Source organism: Nymphaea colorata, chromosome 3 (genome assembly GCF_008831285.2).
Source record: "Nymphaea colorata isolate Beijing-Zhang1983 chromosome 3, ASM883128v2, whole genome shotgun sequence".
Taxonomy (NCBI): Eukaryota; Viridiplantae; Streptophyta; class Magnoliopsida; order Nymphaeales; family Nymphaeaceae; genus Nymphaea; species Nymphaea colorata.
The window spans coordinates 20,658,634-20,677,818 of NC_045140.1; the positions used below are offsets into that span (position 1 = coordinate 20,658,634).

Here is a 19,185-nt window from a genome sequence, read left to right on the forward strand (position 1 = left end):
CTTCCTTAGCTATTACTAATTCCAAAACTTCCAACCTCCACTAAGAATAAATAATATGCATCATAAGTCGAAGAGAGCGGAACACTAGAACAAAAAATATATGAGATCCCCCATTGCTTCCATGGAGATATGTTCTTCCCCAATCTCCTAAGTCTCTTCAGTCACCCCAATTCATACGTGTTGCTAGATTCTCCTGAAAACCGCCCTCTAGCTTCCAAATATTACGACAGCGCCCCAATGGGTTGGGTCCGAACAACCGCACCTGATTCATATCATAACCAACCCAATAACACCACCGGGAATTTGGCTTGCATGGATCTCGGTTTCGGGTTGTTTGTTTAATAAACTCCTTGGATCTGGATCAGGATCAATCCACTTTAAGTTTTGACACATCGATAACCGGGAATCTAATCCAGTAATTGCATGCACGTCTTTTTTTTTTTTGTTAATAACGTTTACTAATATGTATAAGAACCAACTAAAACTTTTTAAAAATTAGATTGGCCTGTCCGGCCATGCCGCAGCTCTGATCTGATCTGTTCTTTTTTTCTCATTAATGGCTAGGTCTTCGATTTATAATAATAATGGTAATAATAATGACGATGATCTTATCCTACACAATTGCATGAACTTGAGATGGCCCATACCATTTAATAGATAAAGGCCTATGGATTGCAAACAGCCGCAGATGCAACTCTCTCAAGTTGAAGGAAGTAATTTAAGTTATGGAACTTTCAATTTTACTTAACTTCAACTCCAAGTCTAACCTGTTACCAAGGTAAATCGAGTTTCCGTGGGCATTAAGCTTTTAATTTTTTGCCAGACTCGATGGACCAAACATTGCTCTTTTCATCCCCCCCGGTGCATTTAATTTGTTCGCAGCATTTTCCTTTTCAAAATGGTTCCTCTTGACCCATCTTTTTCACGTCTTAACTCAGAGTTTATTTTTGAAGGAGGTACAACTGTCAAGCTGATCTATGATTTGCTAATTTGCTGTGCCCACCGTGAATATTGCCCTTATGAAATAGAAATTATCCTTCATGGAGAAAACTTTATTATTTTCATTAAACATTATTTAACTGAAAAACACGATGCGGCAATTATTTTCCAATGTAAGTCCTAGAGAAAGAAAATTTTTGCCTGAAAAACTTTTTCCATGAGAATCAGACTAGCAATTAAGGAGAACTTGTGCGGTTAGGAGAAATCCCCGAAGAAAAAGAGCTCCCTGAGAAATATTGGGAAAAAACGAGGACCGGTGACAAAATTTCATTGGTTGTCTTTTTTTTGCAAAGCCCCCCGTGATTATTAAGGCATAAAATTCACGGTGGCCGTTGGAAGCAGCAGGTGGGCCACCCTTTTTTCTGGTGTACCCAAAAAAAATTAAAAGAAAAATAAAAATAGAAATAATACTGCCCGATATTCCACCGACACAAACAACTTTGCATGGGATGTTTGACAGGCAGTACCAAACTCACCAAATCTTTCATTTTTTCTTGGGCCCAGCCGCTCCCAAGAAAAAAAAAAAAAGTTCAAATTTTGGATTTCCCCCTTTTATACAAGCGGGATGATCTTAAGCTCTTAATTTGTCTTCATCCATTAATTTAAAACCCCACACACAGCTATTTTAGTTAGGTCATTAAATAAGACATTGATTGGAACAGTAAATAACATAAAACATGATCGGTGCGATCCTCTTAATCATTATCTGAAATATGTAATAAAGTAAGGGAACCTTCCTCCCAGCATATCATTCATTGGAATCATTGTCCTAAATCCTTCTGATATAATGTCCTAATGAGCTAGTGTAGCCATTGTTCCAGTGTTTCCAAGGGCAGAGGCAGATGCGAGATTGTGTGGACAATTGCTCATATAAATTGGTGAGGTTTGGGTAGTTGTCGACCTGCAATTATAATCCAAATTTACGGCCACCACCGAATGCAGTAACCTCACGCACTTGGGTTTATTCAGGGTTTTCACTAATTTGATGAGAACGTCACGAGTTCGAATCGTCCTGGCATTGACTAAAGTTCGCGGCATTGCTGTTTACCAATTAAAAACTGGCTTCCATCTAATCTTGAAAGCGGGAAAAAAAAAAATTTGATTGCCTGCTTTTGTTGAATAAATCTAAGGTCAAAAGGCTGGGTAGATTTTAAATGGTAAAAAGGAGGATCACCAATCTTGTGAGAAACCAAACAAAACTTTTACAATTTCCGTCGATAACAAAAGGAAAAGATTGCATCGGAAAAGGAAAAGATCAAGGTAACACACCTAACATGTCTGTATTTTAATTAAAGAACCTTGCACACCTTTCTTTAAAATAATATACGAGGGTGTTTAGGTGACACCCGCATATGAACTTAGTTAGTTGAAACTTTAGAGCCTTCATGAAAACAAAAGCGTTTTAAAATTTTATCTTTTTTCTTTGGGTGACGCATCTAAAACGTTCTTTTTGAATAACTTAACAAGGATTTTTTTCTAAAATTAAGTTTTTCTCATACTTAGTATTGATGAAACCTAAATTTACATTTAAATTAAGTAATCTAAAACACTTAAATTTAAAACCCCAAAAAGAAAGGAAAAAAGAGAGAAGAAAACACAGTCAATGCACAAGATCTCATGTATTTAAAAGCCAAATCCAACTTTGAAATGTTCAAAGCTTGTGACCTGTAGCATGTTAATGTAGCCAAGGCATTTACCCAGAGAGAGACGTTGGGGTATCGGGAGAGAAGAGGAAGGAGCGGCAGTTAATGGCGGATGAGATATTTGGGCACGAAGTCCACGCCATTATTCATAAATTAGCAATAAAAAAAAAAAAGTTGGTAACGGGAGGAAATTGCGACCACGGCGGAAGGCCATTCCCGTAAAATCCGAGAAACTTTTTTAAGTTTAAACTCCAAAATTCCACTCCAGGTTTTACAGTGATGCAATTTCTCGTCTACAAAAAAAAAGTCAGGTGAAAGACTGAGGGGGACGGTCTTCTCGCCCTTTCTCTCTCTCTCTTTCTCTCGGTTGGTGCTGCTGCCCATTACCGGAGAAGGGGAGGCGCGGTTTTCCGGGGTGGTCGGTTTTCGGCGCGGTCGATGTCGCCGGAGACTCGAGGTTGGATCGTCCGGCCGGGCGTGGCAGGGGTCGCAGTCGGTGAGTTCTTGGGAGCAGGGGCGGCTTGCGGGAGGTTGGTGGGATGGTGGTGCTGAGCGGGCTCGGAGGAGCCGCTGGTAGTTGGTGCCGAACAGATCGGAGAGGCGGGTTCGGAGGGTCGGAAGGGGGTGGGTTCGGAGGAGGATGCGGAAGTTGGGGCGGTCGTGATGGCGGTGAAGCTCGTTCGGTGCTTACTGTCGGTGGAGAATGGCCGTCACAGATCTTGCTGCTTAGTTGTTTCCATTTTTAAGGCAAGATTTATGTCGAGTGGTGTTGATTTTTTTTTTCGGCGTTTCTGGCTGGATCAGCTGTTTTTCAAAGTGGTGCTCCGTCCATGGGGTTTCCGGGTCTTCTTAGTTTCTCCGTGTTTTCGATTTCGTTGAGTTTCGTGGTTCTTTGTTGCTTGAGGCTTTTCTGCATTTGAGTGGTTGGAGTGGACTGCGCGTTAAGATTAGCACTTGATTGTTTTAAATTATTATTGGTTGGATTTGGCACTTTTTGGGTTCTAAAAGATGAGCAGGGAGCTGCAATGTATGTATTGGTTGTTTTCCATGTTCCTTCTGAGAGGTCAGGAGGCGTGATTATCATCATCTTCTTTGTGAGATTTGGGACTTTCATTTTCGAAACTAAACCACTGGCCGATATTTGAGCTATTTTTAGTTCCAATTTGTGGAAACTAAATAGTGTGTTCGAGGCCCCGGAAATTACTGGATTCTCCTCTCAGAGATCCGCCCTTCTTGTTTGGTGGTGTACAGGGTTTTGGGATTTTGGTTGGAGTGCTAGAGAAGAAGGGGGAGGGAATGTTACCAAACCACGAAGGCTTCGTTCTTATCCTTGCACTATTTGGGAATTTATGTTCAATAGGCATTTTAACTATTTCAAAACCTGTCTTCCCTTGTGTTGCTCTCTAAATTGTCTCCTCTTTCCTTGATTTGGAACAGTTGCTTGAGCTGATTAAATTTAGGCTTTCTGGTTCCGTTAACATGGTAGCCGGTTGTAGCCACTGTAAAAAGGACAAAGTGACTATGTTTTTTAAAATGCTTTAAGATATGCTGGTTTGCTTTAACACCTTCTGATGAAATGCTTTCCAGTGGTCCTGTCATGCAAATCGGACTTTCATTTGTTGATTTCTCGACAGAATTGTTGCACTTGTTACCGTCTGTGTATATTATTTTTCTAGGTCCTGTGGGCTGTTTTGGATGTTGATTATTTTGTGTTTTGTCTGCTTCAGATTTTGTTAGTTTTGGTATGCATTGAAGGCACTGTTTGTAGAATAGAAGAGAGCTGGTCAAAGCACCTAGCCACAGAATCAGGGGCTCAAAATGGCCTATCGCATTCTTGCATCCATGATGAAATATTGCATCAGAGGCGTCGCTATGGAAGGAAAGAGTATTCTGTTACTCCACAAGTATACCAAGAAATTAGTTACTTGAAAATTCACAGGAAAGGAAGGGGTTTGCTTGAAGCTTCTGAAACAGAAGTTCAACAAGATTTAAGGCAACCCATAAGAATATATCTGAACTATGAGGCGGTCGGGCATTCCCCTGATCGTGATTGTCGTGGTGCTGGTGATATTGTGAAGGTAATATTTAAGGTTAAAAGTTTAAAATGTTGCTGATTCATTAGTGAAAAGATCTTCTTTCACTACGTGTTATGTTAATTTGTGATTTAACATCCTCAGCTTGGTGAACCACCTGCATCTTTAGTTCCTGGCATGCCAGCATGCAACCCACATGGAGATCCTCCAGTGTTTGGTGACTGCTGGTATAACTGTACAATTGATGATGTAACTGGGGAGGACAAGAAACATCGACTGCGCAAGGTGCACAACTTTCTGCCATATCTTTTCCCTCATGCACACGATCTGTATCAGATCAAGCTTCACGGAAAGCTTGTTATATCTCAAGCTTCCTGGCCTTCCCACGTTTCTAAAATCTTGATCTAAGTAACACGGGCTCATCAGAAAGGTACTGCACCAGAGTCGACATGACTCAGATGTGGCTCAGGTGCAGGAATAAACAAATTTCTTTTTCGTTGAGTCACTGACAAAATCATAATTTATTAATTTATAGTTTTGTTGTTTGCGAACAATTACACACACACACACATATATATATATATCTCATATGTATGTCTGTATGTACGTACATCTATGTCACATAGGTGAGGGTGCTGGCATGGGTACGGGAAAGCGGGTATGGGTACGGCGTTTTCGCCAATCTTGGTACGGGAGTATGTCGATAATTGTATGTTCTTAATTTCGAAAAACAAAATTGATATCATTACATCATTAAGACAATGTTCCTTTCATAGTTCCTACATATAATCTCATAAAAAAAACATAAATAGACTATGACAATGTTTTTTTTTGGTGTCGGAAATGATCCAAATCTACCCAGTGGTACCCCGTACTGGTTTTGCCGTACCGGTATGCCGCTACTGGTATGTGGGCCTCCCCCACGTATTACTGTGACTTAGACATACATATATACTTATGTATGTATATTGAAAAAATGCTGCATCCGCATCTGACATTTATGTGACATAGATCTTGATCTCTGCACAGTGATACAGATGTTACAATTTAAACTGCCTTTAGCGCTTGGAACCAAATATTTTTTGCACTCATGTAACTTGTGAACTCCTCTTGAATGCCGGTCGCTCTGAATTATGCCTACTTCTTCACTTCTTATGTGGCTACCAGATTGAGGTAGCAGGAGCATGTTTTAGATTTTACATTTAAAATGGTTCTCTATTTTTATCTACCAAGTTGACTGCTACTAAACTAGTAAAGAGCAAAGGAAAATCTATACAGATGTTAAGCTTTATGTTTTTTGGCAATTTATCCCTCAAGTTTTCTCTTGTATAACAAGATTTTATAAGTTTCAAACATTCAGAGTCCATACTCCATTGAAATAAGTAACCTTTATTGAACTATCTACCTGTTGACTCCATATCAGATTACTTTGTGGGGTTCATTTTTGACAGTGCTTATTTGAACAGGCATTGGGGCAGACAGCTGATTGGTTCAGAAGAGCCTTGTCTGTTGAACCTGTTAAGGGGAACTTGCGTCTCAGTGGTTATTCTGCTTGTGGTCAAGATGGTGGGGTGCAGCTTCCACGTGAATACGTTGAAGGTGTTTAACTATATTATATGCTTTAATGACAGAATTCTGCTGTATTTGGCTTTTTTGTCCACATTCCAGAAGCAACATATAGAGCTTTAAAAAATTTGACATACAGGTGTTCATAGTTAAGCCATGCATAACTGTATTATTAACCTGTAGATGTTGATTGTTTTCTTTGATGCTGCTGACACTGAACAATCATTGCATTATCAATGGAAGCTCTTTTGACTATTTTCTGCATTGAAATACAAATCCTAATTTACTGGAATATCAATATCATCCATTTCAACAGCTAACTTGAGAATGCTTCTGTGTTAATGATATCTCCCATTTGTTGAGAACGAGTTCCTACAACCTTGGTTTTCATGATTTTGAGTTTGCTCATTTTTTCCACCTGTTAGTGTATTAGTCATTGGAATGTAGATTTATGGTTTTTGATTTACTATATTGAACATAGGAGTTTCTTATTATTTGACTCAGCTTATGTCTTCTCTGCATGTCACTTAATTTGGGGGTTGCTCTTTTTTTTGCAGAGGGAGTTGCTGGTGCTGACTTAGTTCTTTTGGTTACAACAAGACCAACAACAGGCAACACACTTGCCTGGGCTGTGGCATGTGAACGTGATCAGTGGGGCCGTGCAATAGCTGGTAAGAATACTTGACAAATGCTCTACAGGTTCTTCTTTTTCTTTTCACTATTATTGTTTGGTGTTTGTAAGCTGTCAAGCATGTTATGAATAGTTATTTATCATAGTTCTATTATATCTAGGTCATGTAAATGTTGCTCCTCGTCACTTGACTGCTGAAGCGGAGACGTTACTTTCAGCAACACTGATACATGAGGTTTGCAATACTTACTTGACTTCTTCCTTCTTTTAAGGCTCTCCAAGTTGTAATAAGTTTAATTGCATTATCCAGGTCATGCACGTTCTAGGCTTTGACCCCCATGCTTTTGCACATTTTCGAGATGAGAGGAAAAGAAGACGTACTCAGGTGCTCCTTTTTTTTCTAAAGCAAGCTATGATGAACCATGTTGGTCTTCTTAATGATTAAGAATCACGAATTAATCGCTAGTGAACCCTGGCTCAGTGTATTCTTCATCTGTGTCAAGTTTATGCAAACTTATTCCTCCCCAGTAGAAGAGTTAATACAAATTTAGAAAATTAAATTTCTATGTATGTTGTCAGAAGGTGGAACAGGATAATCTATGGGTCACGGAGTTAACATTTTCCATCCCTTGTGTTAAACCATGTTAAATCCTTGCTTCTCTTTCTGGTTTCGTTGCTTGTATCAGCTTTTCTTATACAACTTTTGCTTCTATTTCCCATAAGTTAGCTTACACTGCTACTGCTTTAAATTTTACTTTGACCAGTTGTTGATCTTATTGGGCTTTTAGGTTCTCAAACTTTTCTTATCATTGTACTTCTTTTCTCGATGATTTTCTTTAAATTAGAATTTCTGGTGTCAAATTTTTTGTCATAATGGATGATATAAATACTCTCTTATCTCTAAGAATCCAAAGTCAACCTGCTGAAGGGGGAAACTGCTCAATAACCTCTCAGTATGACTCGTTTCTGAAGTCTCAGGTGCTTCAAATAATTTGTGATGGTTGAAGATCCTTCTTTGTTTGTTGATGATTAAATGAGAAGGCAATATGAAGACCCATATCTTTATTATCAAACTGTAGACTACTGAAAAATATCTGGACCACCTTCAAGTGTCCAGCACTTACTACCAACAGATTCTAAATTTTTGTTTGCTATTTACCATCTTACATCCTCACTTATGTGATGCACTCCCTTGGTTTCTTCTGATTGTAGCCCTCTACCATCTTTTATCACATGAAGTGCTTACCTCGGTGCATTCTATATCCAGGTTACAGCACAAGTGATGGATGAAAAGCTTGGGCGGGTGGTAACACGTGTTGTCCTTCCACGTGTTGTGATGCATTCTAGATACCATTACGGGGTACACTAATATTATCTCTTGGTTATTGTCTCCATATGTCGTGTTCGTTACTTCTTTATACTGGTTTGTGGTTTGGTAAAGCTCACCTTGTCCCCCTTTTTATACTTTACGTGTGATTGAATACTTTTTCTATGCTACATTTTTTCTCTCCCCAATAGGCATTTTCAGAAAATTTCACTGGGCTGGAATTGGAAGATGGAGGAGGAAGGGGAACGTCAGGTATCCCCCCCATTTTCTATTTTATGTGTCTTTTGTTTTCATATGTGGCATTGACACCTAAAAGTGATATCTCAAACTGTGTACACGTGGGGGCTTACCTGTAGGGTCTCATTGGGAGAAAAGACTCCTGATGAATGAGATCATGACTGGGTCTGTAGATACAAGATCAGTTGTTTCAAAGATGACACTTGCTTTATTGGAAGATAGTGGGTGGTATGAAGCAAATTACAGCATGGCAGATCATCTTGATTGGGGTCGCAATCAAGGAACTGAATTTGTAACCTCTCCTTGCAATCAATGGAAAGGGGCTTACCGGTGTAATACAACTCAGGTTTCTGGCTGCACGTATAACAGGGAAGCAGAAGGTTATTGCCCTATTATTAGCTATGGTGGGGACTTGCCAGTCTGGGCTCGCTATTTCCCACAGCCTAATAAAGGTACTTAAGCTTATTTGCAGGTTTCAGAAACCTGCTCTTCTGTATTGGTTTTTTAGTTTATCTGTTCCTTTCTTTCTTGCGTTAGATTCAATGGCAGCAGTGTCCTTACATGGTTGAACGTGCTACCTTACTCCTAATTATAAAGGGAAAGAAGAGAACTATTATTCGAATTAAATGTCATACCAATCTGCGTAGTTGCTTCAAGTGCTTTAGAATCAGATAGCTAAAATTTTGGAAAACAGCATGCAGCCTGGAAGCTTTCTCGACTGGAAAAGGCTGTTTCTATGTTGTGGAAGCTTTTTGCCACAATAGGGTTTTGGTGTATGGCTGGACCAAAACTAGATCCTTGACGGGTGGTCGCAAAAAATGCTGAGCAGAGGTAGATTATAAATGAGGTCCAAAATCACATTCCATATATTATGTTGGACTTCAATTATTAAAGTAAATAAAATTCATCATAGTTATGATTTTTATAGCTCATTAAATTTGATTCAGAGATGAGTAACCTTTGATATAGTGTTCCCTTTTCTTCAATTTATCCTGCTTTCTGCTCCTTCCTACTTATGAATTGATTAGATATAAAATCTAAAATATTGAGACAGTATGTGCCATTTACCATGTGACAATAAGAAATGGCTTGATCACACTAGGTCTGATGAGTGCCAAGTATGAGCTTGGCTACTGTGGCACCTATTGAGCGTCCTAGTTCTTAGTTTATGGTTGATCTCATCAAACACATTAGTCGAGAGGGACCTAGAACCAGTTGTATACATACAATTAAATTTAGTGTGCATTTTTTGGCACTTCAAAATTCTTCAGATCTTACACGAGCTTGTGTGAACCTAGATTTCAATTTTAGTGGCTCAGTTCATTCATGATTTTAGCTGGGAATCAGTAATTTCAAGTGAAGCGTAAATGAAGGACACCACATTTTATGAGTTGGTTCTCTAAAGAATCTATTGCTAGTGTTAGGAAGAGCATGGTTACTGATGCTCTATGTGTTCTTATACTAAGGAACTTATTGGCTCATGCAGGTGGCCAGTCATCATTAGCTGATTATTGCACATATTTTGTCGCTTACTCTGATGGTTCATGCACGGACACAAAAAGTGCAAGAGCACCTGACAGGATGTTGGGTGAAGTACGGGGCCCGAACTCCAGGTTTGTGATATTTGAGTGGTGGTGCTCATCATAGATGGAAATTTTTGTAGGCTAACAAATTTGAGATGATATACGTGCCTCTTCAGATGCATGTCATCAACTTTGGTGCGCACTGGGTTTGTTCGTGGTTCCATGACACAAGGCAATGGTTGTTATCAGCATCGGTGCACAAAAAAATCCCTTGAGGTGATCTCTTTTTTGCTAATAAGAGTTGCATGCATCTTCCAATCTGAAGGATAAATGTTTCATGAAGCAGTGCATGATTTAGTCATCTAAGCTGGATCATTTAGCGGAATTAATGCTACCATGTTTTTAAGATTTAGACACCATGTACTGATCTTCAATTTTTGTATGTGTGTTAGTAAATACTCCAAGCTCTTGATGGTTCCAGTCTTTTGTTTAGGTTGCTGTTGATGGGGTCTGGAAGGTATGCCCTGAAGGTGGTGGGCCAGTTCAATTCCCGGGTTTTAATGGTAAGACTCTACAGTCTACAGTCAAGATTTCTTGATATCAACCATTGTCACGTTATTCTGGTTTTCTTTTGGACATACCTTGGTGATTGGTGTTAATGTCTTGCCAATGCAGGTGAACTGATCTGTCCTGCTTATCATGAACTATGTAACAGTATGGCATTGCCCATCACTGGTCAGTGCCCAAGCTCATGTTCCTTCAATGGTGACTGTATTGATGGAAAATGCCATTGTTTCCTCGGTTTTCATGGCCATGATTGCAGAAAAAGTAAGTTGGTAAAAGCAATAGCTTTGCAGATGGGATTCTGGTCCTGTGAAATTTTCGAAAGGATACTGATAAAGAAAATTTATGATGAAAAAGAATTAAGTTTGAGGAGATTTTTCTTGCTAATTCTTGTGATTAGACCGCTAACTCTTGTGATTAGACCTCACATGGATGAACTGGAGTTACTATCAAGTACTTCTAATGTCTGCTTTTAGCCTTAACCACCAACTTCATCTCTTTACAGGAACTTGTCCAAACAACTGCAGTGGTCATGGCAAGTGTAACTCCCATGGTGTCTGTGAGTGCACCAAGGGACGTACTGGCATCGATTGCTCAACTGGTATGTTGTTCCATCTCATTCTTGTAAATGAGAACTGTGTTATTGATATCTTTGTGGCATATAGACATGCATTTGTGGTTTGCATATTCTTGAGCTGGTATTTTAACGCCATGATACTTTTGATGCCATTGATGCTTTCAAGTGCTGCTTTTAATTCTTTCGGTTGTTCAATATGCAGCTGTTTGTGATGAACAGTGCAGCCTGCATGGTGGTGTGTGCGATAATGGTGTATGTGAATTTCGATGCTCCGATTATGCTGGTTATACTTGCCAGAATAGTTCTACCCTTCTTCCCAGCCTTTCAGTATGTGGAGATGTGCTTGGTCGAGATGCCACTGGTCAACATTGTGCTCCTAGCGAGTCAAGTATCCTGCAGCAGCTAGAAGCGGCTGTGGTTATCCCAAACTACAACAGGTTGATTCCTGGTGGCAGGACAATATTTAGCATACTAGATGATGGATACTGTGCAGCTGCGGCAAAACGACTTGCTTGTTGGGTGGGTGCCTCCTGTTTGAAGTGAATCAAAATGCGTTATTTAATGGAAGAAGCAGAAAAATGGTTTATTCTAGTTATTTATTTCCAAGTAAAATTTTCTTGCTTCCCGCTTTTCAATTTGCCTGTCAGATTCACACATGGACCCCTTTATATTAGTATTGTCAAACCCTGCTTAGCCGTCAATCCTTCCAAGAATAACATTTTCTATATCCTGGACATGAGATTGGCATTTTCAAACTTAACATTTTTCCTGTTTCCTTAAATTATTAGTGGATAGACATATTTTTCGCAAATTGATCTTCTTAGCCTTCCTTGTTGCCAATTTGAATGTTTTTCTTCATGAGTGCAACTGAAGTTGGAGAACATATATTTTGAGGAGACCACTTTGTGTTTTTAGATGATTTGCTTGCTACCACCACATAGACATGGAATATTTGATTTTGATATGGCGTCTCTTTGCACTTTTTTTTTTTTTTTTCTGTAGATATCAATTCAAAAGTGTGATAAGGATGGTGACAATCGCCTAAGAGTTTGTTACTCAGCATGTCAGTCCTATAATGCAGCATGTGGTGCATTCCTAGATTGCTCAGACCAGACCCTGTTCAGCGGTGAGGAGGAAGGTGAAGGGCAGTGTACTGGATTTGGAGAGATGCGGCCATGGTGGCTTCGAAGATTCAAGCGTTTCTATTCATGACAACTGCCCGGAGCCTCTGTTTTACTCTACACCTTTTAGGTGTCTGTAAATTATATCTGTAGGTTTACATTTTGTTCGTAGGCATAGTCGCACTCTGTTAATACAGCAGTGCTCATTCCAAACAGTCCCTCAAAAGTGAGAGGATTGCTTGTTGTCTAATTTAATTTGGGCTTTTTAAGAACAGTCCAAATTGCGGAAGAGCTTTATCAGGAATTAGTGTGCTTCCTGGGCCTATTAAGGAGCAGGCTGGGGACTAGTACCTACTTGCCCAATACCGAGCTTGAAAGGTTTCATGTATGAATTTGTAATTGAAGCAAATGAAATTTCTTCATTATGACAAACGATGCCCTTTCTTCACTGTTGATCTGTCATGGATTGGCCAAGAAAAACCGTTTTCACCGCCGGCCTGTTTTGATGATGGCACTTTGCAATCAATAAAGTAGAAAATTATAGATGACAAATTTGGAATGGTTAGGCACGAATCGTGAATGTTGGTGCAAAAATATTTTGTACATGCAACTGAGAGTTTCGGTTAATTAATGTTTTCTTGTTAGCTGATCTTCAGCAGTAAAGAGAGTAATATTTTCACTAGGACTAAGGAGGTGGTATTCCGGAAAACTGTTGAGAATAATGTTTGCATATAATGAATTCGGTTGTGGCATTTTCTTTTTGTCAAGCGTTCCGGCCCTCGTTATGTTAGTTGGTTCTCCGCCGGTGCAGTGTATTGTATGTCAAAACCATAGGAACTCAGATTCTATGATCGTAGAAATGCATCTTCAATCCCATGCGGAAGGAACGGAAGGGAGAGCAAAGGAGGGAGTGCGTGACGAAACCCTGATCAATGGAATTACAGGTTGCAAGACGATCTACAGATCTACTAAAGCCGATGATAATGGTGATAACGCTGCGAGCATTGACGGCCGTTGACAAAATGTCGACCATGGGACCGAAAACCCAGCAGGAAACAGTATGCCAAAGGACCCCCTCGACGGTACCAGTCCTCACTAGTCCCAACGCCGTGTCATTTGTGGCCCCTGTGCATGAGAAGATCAAGACTCAAACCAGTCCTGCTCCGAAGAAGAGGAAAAATTCGAAGAAAACGACGATGCAGATGAAGAGGACAATGGAGAAGGCATTGTAGCGAATTCTGGAGCGGTCGAGAACGAGGAGAAGCACCCACTTCAGGCGTCGTAGAAGATGGGGTAAGATGGGATTCGGGAAGCGGCGGAGAGGAAACGACCATGCAAGGGTCGGAGAAAAACGAGGAGTTGGTGGGAGAAGGTAGCAATAGCGAAAGAACATCCAATCCAAAGGAGGAAAACATTGTCGCCTCTGCGCAAGGGTAGCATGGGACAGTCGATGCACAAGGAGCCGAATAAGTCCAACAATGTATGGACGTAATCAGGTCGAGGAAGTGCTGCAGAACGCACAGCGGCAAGGGGAACCCGCAGGAGGAGACGGTCTTGATCGCGCAGGTGGATCGTTTCCATGACGATACCGGAGACATGAATATCTGCCTCTGGAAGGTCTACAAGGCGGAAAGGTCCAGTCGAGCGACGACAGATTAAGCGCGGGGAATCGCAAAGGCCACCGGCTGGCCAGAGCAATTAGAGTAGCATAACGTGCACGGTACTTCGAAATAAGGGTGGTGAAGTTGAGGCCTACTGGGCATGCTCCTCCCTGTTGGTTATTGATAATAAAAGCTACGGTGAAAAGACATTATGGGAACAATATTTACAAGGCCGTGCGTGAAGGAGAAGTATGGTGACAGAGGTTAGTGTTGTACGTGATGATGTTATTGCCTTTATTTGTTGCTATATCAATCTGCTGAATTTTTCTCTTAACGCGCGAAAGCCACCCCGATGCACCCGGAGAAGAATGAGGAGCCAGCAAAAGTGTTTTTTGTGCTGGTGATGCATTTGGTTGCAGAGAGTTGTTTGTGCTGCTCGCTTTGTTCAGTCGTAACAGGTTTTGATGGTTGGACATTGTGTCTGCTAATATTGTTTTTGCCCAGTTTGTTGATGTTACATGCTTAATATTTTACGGTTGGTACAGTTCAAGTTATTTTTAGTATAGGAAGCACATCGGGCACATTCGTTGTGTTCTTAGTTTTTCTTGAGTACGATAAGATATGCCTTGGTGGGTAGAAACTTTAGACCTAGGAAGAGACTCTGCCACTCTACCAGTTGTTGCAGGCTCTGTATTGACTATTGTGACGTTAGAATTTGGTGTATTACGAACTAGGGGGTGTTTCTGTTTGAATCAGATATAATGATAGGTTTTAGGATGATAGGAATCATCGTTCTTTTCTTCTTGCACCTTCTGTGTTCCATTAGTCTGTTGAGCCTGAGATGCAGAAATAAATTCTTGCATAGTCAACTTTCTCTTTTGGACCTTGTTCTTTTCCTGCGCTACTTCTGATTACTTGCACTTAGAGTCTCTTGAACATCATGAAACTCCCACTTCAATTGGTTTTTGCAGATGGTTGAAGTTTGCCGGTTGTGCACGCATGGCTTCTGTTGTCCGTTTTACCATCTGAAACAATCGGTTTTCATTTTCTCTCTTTGCTTAGTGACAGAATACTTCAATTCTGTTCGTTGTCCTGTTTTTTCTTGTGAGTTTCCCCGCACTCCAGTTTGATGATAAAATTGAGTTAAAAATCCAAATATTTCTTTTGTCGATTAACACTTTTGTTGGATCAAACCCTTTGTGATTATGTTACTGGGGGTGTGACTGCTTCCCCACAGTATACCATTTTGTACAATATGCAGGAACTGTTGTTGGGTTGTGAAAATTGCATGTTCCTCATGGTTCTGCGTGACCTGTTTGCTGCTTGATGTTTGGGTCGCTGAAAATAGGAAAAAAAAACAACTTTACTAATGAGGCAACTCACTGGGTCCCAATTTGGCTCTCCAATCACCACGTTTCTTTCTCATCATAGCTGATCTCTCCTACCTTATTTTTGTCCTATTAGAATGTCGAGTGTCGGCATTGATGTTCTGCAGACCTGAACTGGAACAGAGTTTTACGCTCATTTGCAGCCTTTTCCAACACATCCAGTTTATTTATCAGAATTTTCTGGCTTACATAAGTTTACGCTTGGCCATTGGCAGGCATGTTTATGTGCTCTGTAGCAAGCAGTCCTTGGTTTTCCAAATTTATCTGCAGGGTCAAGATATCTTTCTTCCAAACTGGAGAATGTCGAGATGTTTCATTCACTGATCTGTATGGTGGAAGTTATTACCCTGCAGATTCAAAGCACACTCTGCAAGTTTGTTGTCTAGTTGGGTGCCTTCTGTAGAAAAGGTTTGTGATCGCGGAGTCTGATTTTATCTATTGAGAGTCTTCGTGCGCTGAGTTGGTTTTGTCGAACAAAAAGGCATCGGTATGGGGATATTTGTTGAACACAAAGGTATAAAGTTGATGGCTTTCTTTATTATTCTGCAACGATGGTTGCTTTCTTAGTTTGGAGATTTATCAAATGGGAGGAACAGGTTTGCAGAGGGATTCGATGCCTTGCTTATATCTGGTTCCCTTAATGGTTTGACTCTCATATCTAAAGAGCTCTTCTTTATCTAACCATATTCACAATGTGATGCATGTGCTCAGATATGATTAATCAGGTAGTCCACGCTTTGTTTTTGTTGGGACGTGGTTTATTTGAGCTCAGTACATTAAATCTTGCATTACTTTCTTTCCACTTCGAGATTAGCCAATAATTCTCTCAATTTCTAACTTCCCTTTCAATTCAGATGTTCTCTTTGTGCATCTTTATGATTGAATTATAACTACTCTTAGGGCTACCAAACATATTGCTTTGACAATCACTAGTAAATCACCTAAGGTGGACCTGTTGTTGTTTGTCGTTGCTTATGGTTATTGGGAGTTACATTTTATGTTTTTGCCAATCAGCTACTCATCTACTTAAAAACATGGTTGATATTACATATTGAACTCTTGTACTCTTGGAGCTATTAGAATACTACAAATGTAACACCCCAGAAAATTTGTTAATATTATGCATTTACTTGCGCTTGAACCCCGTGAGGCTTACACCTTTTCTGGTGAAAGGTCAATGCCTTGCTTCATCTCATCGCCTTTAACAACATCGATTCAGTCTACTGTAACATCAACGTTTGATGTTTTTCCAGTAGGCATTACTAAATCGCCTTTTTTATTCATTGTACACAGCAGACCGCTTTTACTCAATCAGGAATCCTTTGTATCTGATTTTTTCAGGCTCTTAGCCTGCTCCCGACCAGTTGGGCCCAATAATTAGTTGGTCCATAGAATTGTAGCCATTTACTTGCAATTATATATATGAAATTGAGATTAACATATGAATTCTCGTTTAGAAACTTGCGTTTCAGCACATCCACTACATTGCGTCATTCTTAAATGTTATCCCAATCCTGCGACAGCAAAACAGGGTCAAAGGGCTTTCTGATTTTGAAGTTTTCTGAAAGAAAATAAGTGTAGTTGTGATCTCGAGGACGCTCAACACACAGGTCCTGTGATCCTCGTGAACAACGACCAATAGCTGCCTTCATTTCCCGTGCACATTGGTTGTTTGTCCTACCTGTGACCAAAGCATTCACTCATGTTTGAATGGTGTTCTTGGACGTCAGAGGAACGCCATGCCATGGAAGTACAAGCTTCCTTTTTCCTGGAAAGCGGATGCTTATCTTCCACAAACATTGCTTTCCATTTCAACTGTTAGTCCTACCACGCAAGGACGAAATACTTGGCTAAATCTAGCTCCTCCATGAATATATCAAGATTCAATAATATCTCTACTAGTCTACCTCTATTGACCCAGTGACCCATGACTAAGGCCAGGGGTGGTGTTGGATCTAATATAATTATTACAGCCAACTTGTTGAGTCCGAAGGATTGGATGCAGCATTTGCTTCATTAAATCTTGCATGAGCCTGCAAATCTGTATTGGTTAACATTTAAAATGATGACAAGTTCAAGCCTGTTGTTGGTCAGGTTTCCTTCTAACTGAAGCAGTTTAAGGCCCAGCTGGGACTGGTTAAGGAGGTGTGATCCCTTCCCTCATACTCTTTGTTAAAAGAGCTGTACCCATCCTAACTAATTTGCATCTAAATCATACCAAAACCGGTTGTATTTCTGAAATTTCCAGCTTCCCAAGCAACAATTGCAGCAGCTAATATTATCATTAATGGACAACAAAACTTTCCATGAGATTCCTGAGAACAGAAGCAACCGCTTGCAGTAAAATTTCATAAATATATCACAGCTCTCACATGAGAGGTGATTATAGCAAACACACAGATTCGCAGGGGGACTATACGCCCTGAGGGCAGAAGGTGATGGCATAGTCTGCACCACTACATGTGCATGTGCTCGACGCGTCGTCGTAGGCATAACTGTAAGCCCGGGGGCAAGCATTCTTGAACAAGGCCGAATACTGAGTCGGGGGGCACGTCGCCGGGGTCGAGTGATCACCGGTGCAGCAGTACTCCGGCGTGTTAAAGGCGAAGCATGCACTCTTGCAAGCCACGACCTCACCATTTTCCAGAATCTGCAGCTCTGCAGGGCAAGTCTCGCGCAGGTCTGCCAAACAGCCTGCGTATTGGCAGTCACCGGATCCTCCAATGGCTTGCACACCCATCCCAATGTTGTAACCATCCACCAGACTCACATCATAGAAGTCCTTCGGGCTGCCGATGGTGAACTCCGCCAATGTGACTGGTGGCGCTCCGCCGCTGCCGGCACAAGCCAGGCGGCCACAATCACCAGTAGTGCAATTTCCGTTCCCAGATGCATCAAACGTGCAGCCAGTCCGTGCCCAGAAGCGGCCGGACCAGCCCGGGGACGCTGTCAGTGCAACCGACTCCCCAGAAGGTAAGACAAATCCACCACCGCCGAGTATGTCAGCTCCATTGGCGGCTAGACTTCCCGGCCAAACGGTATACGGGCACTTGTTCGACAGCGTAAACACCGTTGCAGAGGCAGTTCTGCCTGATAACATAACAAAGAAACAACTATGAGGCTAAACATGAACTAGTGAAATAAGAGAACCAAAACAGAGAAAAAAAAACTACCAACCCTATGTCATACCTAAAGAAGAAATGACAAGCAGCACCAACATGACGGATTGAGGGAGAGTCTCCATTGCAGCTCTCTCTTTTGGCACAGAGGGAGGGCGGTGGAAGAGTCTGGTTGTCAAATGATGCATTTATATGACGTTTAGCAGTAAATTCTGAGCATTATCTGGCAATATGTCCATCTAGCTACTATAATTAAAATCACATTAATTTACCAGTAAAAGATTCACTGCTGAATTCTGATTCTTTTTCCTTGAGTCCATTTGCCAAAACTGCAAAACGTGCCCCGTAAATCCATCTCTCATTACCTTATCTCATATAACTCCTGGTAACTGACTTCTTGATGAGAACCCAATTGAAATCTGGCTATGAAGTTCCTTTTTTTCCCCCTTGGAATTTGAAAGAAAATTACACTCTTTCTCCCACATCTTACCTACTCTATCTTTCTCTCTACCCGTGAAATTGTAGGTGTAGTGGTTTATTGAGATGGGGAGTTTCTAAAGCATATCAGATTCAGCAGACCTGGATTTGATCCAAGCCCAGTTACAGGGATAGATAAACTTGCAACGGATGCAGCTTGTTGATTATTATAATCGTTATCAGTTTGATTCTGAAAATTTAACTCTATGCAATTGCATTTTCACTCAGACTAGTTGGTCGAGACCAGAGGGCATCAAAGCGACTGCTTAAAAGGAAACATCTGTCATCTTTCATTATAATGTTGGTCATCTGTCATCTTTTATAGAGCATATAATGTTGGTCATCTGTCATCTTTCATTATTTCTAAATTTATGCACAC

General features: G+C 40.7%; 2 protein-coding genes across 3 annotated transcripts; one reads left to right on the forward strand and one right to left on the reverse strand.

Moving 5' to 3' along the window:
• The first annotated feature begins 2,914 nt into the window (after positions 1-2,914).
• LOC116250202 (uncharacterized) lies at positions 2,915-12,669 on the forward strand. The gene is made up of 17 exons (XM_031623691.2): positions 2,915-3,389; positions 4,370-4,720; positions 4,820-4,960; positions 6,142-6,274; positions 6,799-6,912; positions 7,034-7,107; positions 7,183-7,257; positions 8,140-8,232; positions 8,391-8,451; positions 8,556-8,888; positions 9,923-10,049; positions 10,136-10,235; positions 10,453-10,522; positions 10,635-10,787; positions 11,029-11,124; positions 11,303-11,619; positions 12,103-12,669. The coding sequence occupies exons 1-17, from the start codon at positions 3,306-3,308 to the stop codon at positions 12,310-12,312; spliced, it is 2,532 nt and encodes an 843-aa protein (XP_031479551.1). The 5' UTR covers positions 2,915-3,305; the 3' UTR covers positions 12,313-12,669.
• Positions 12,670-17,518: 4,849 nt separating this feature from the next.
• Positions 17,519-19,170, reverse strand: LOC116250205 (pathogenesis-related thaumatin-like protein 3.5). Of its 2 annotated transcripts, XM_050076903.1 has the most exons (3): positions 18,602-19,170; positions 18,400-18,497; positions 17,519-18,300 (listed from the first exon to the last, which is right to left on the reverse strand). In XM_050076903.1, exons 2-3 carry the CDS (start codon positions 18,452-18,454, stop codon positions 17,624-17,626), a joined length of 732 nt encoding a protein of 243 aa, XP_049932860.1. In that variant the 5' UTR covers positions 18,455-18,497; positions 18,602-19,170; the 3' UTR covers positions 17,519-17,623. The 2 variants fall into 2 exon arrangements, with proteins under 2 accessions (XP_049932860.1, XP_031479559.2); XM_031623699.2 differs by having other exon boundaries at positions 18,400-19,170.
• Between the last annotated feature and the right edge of the window lie 15 nt (positions 19,171-19,185).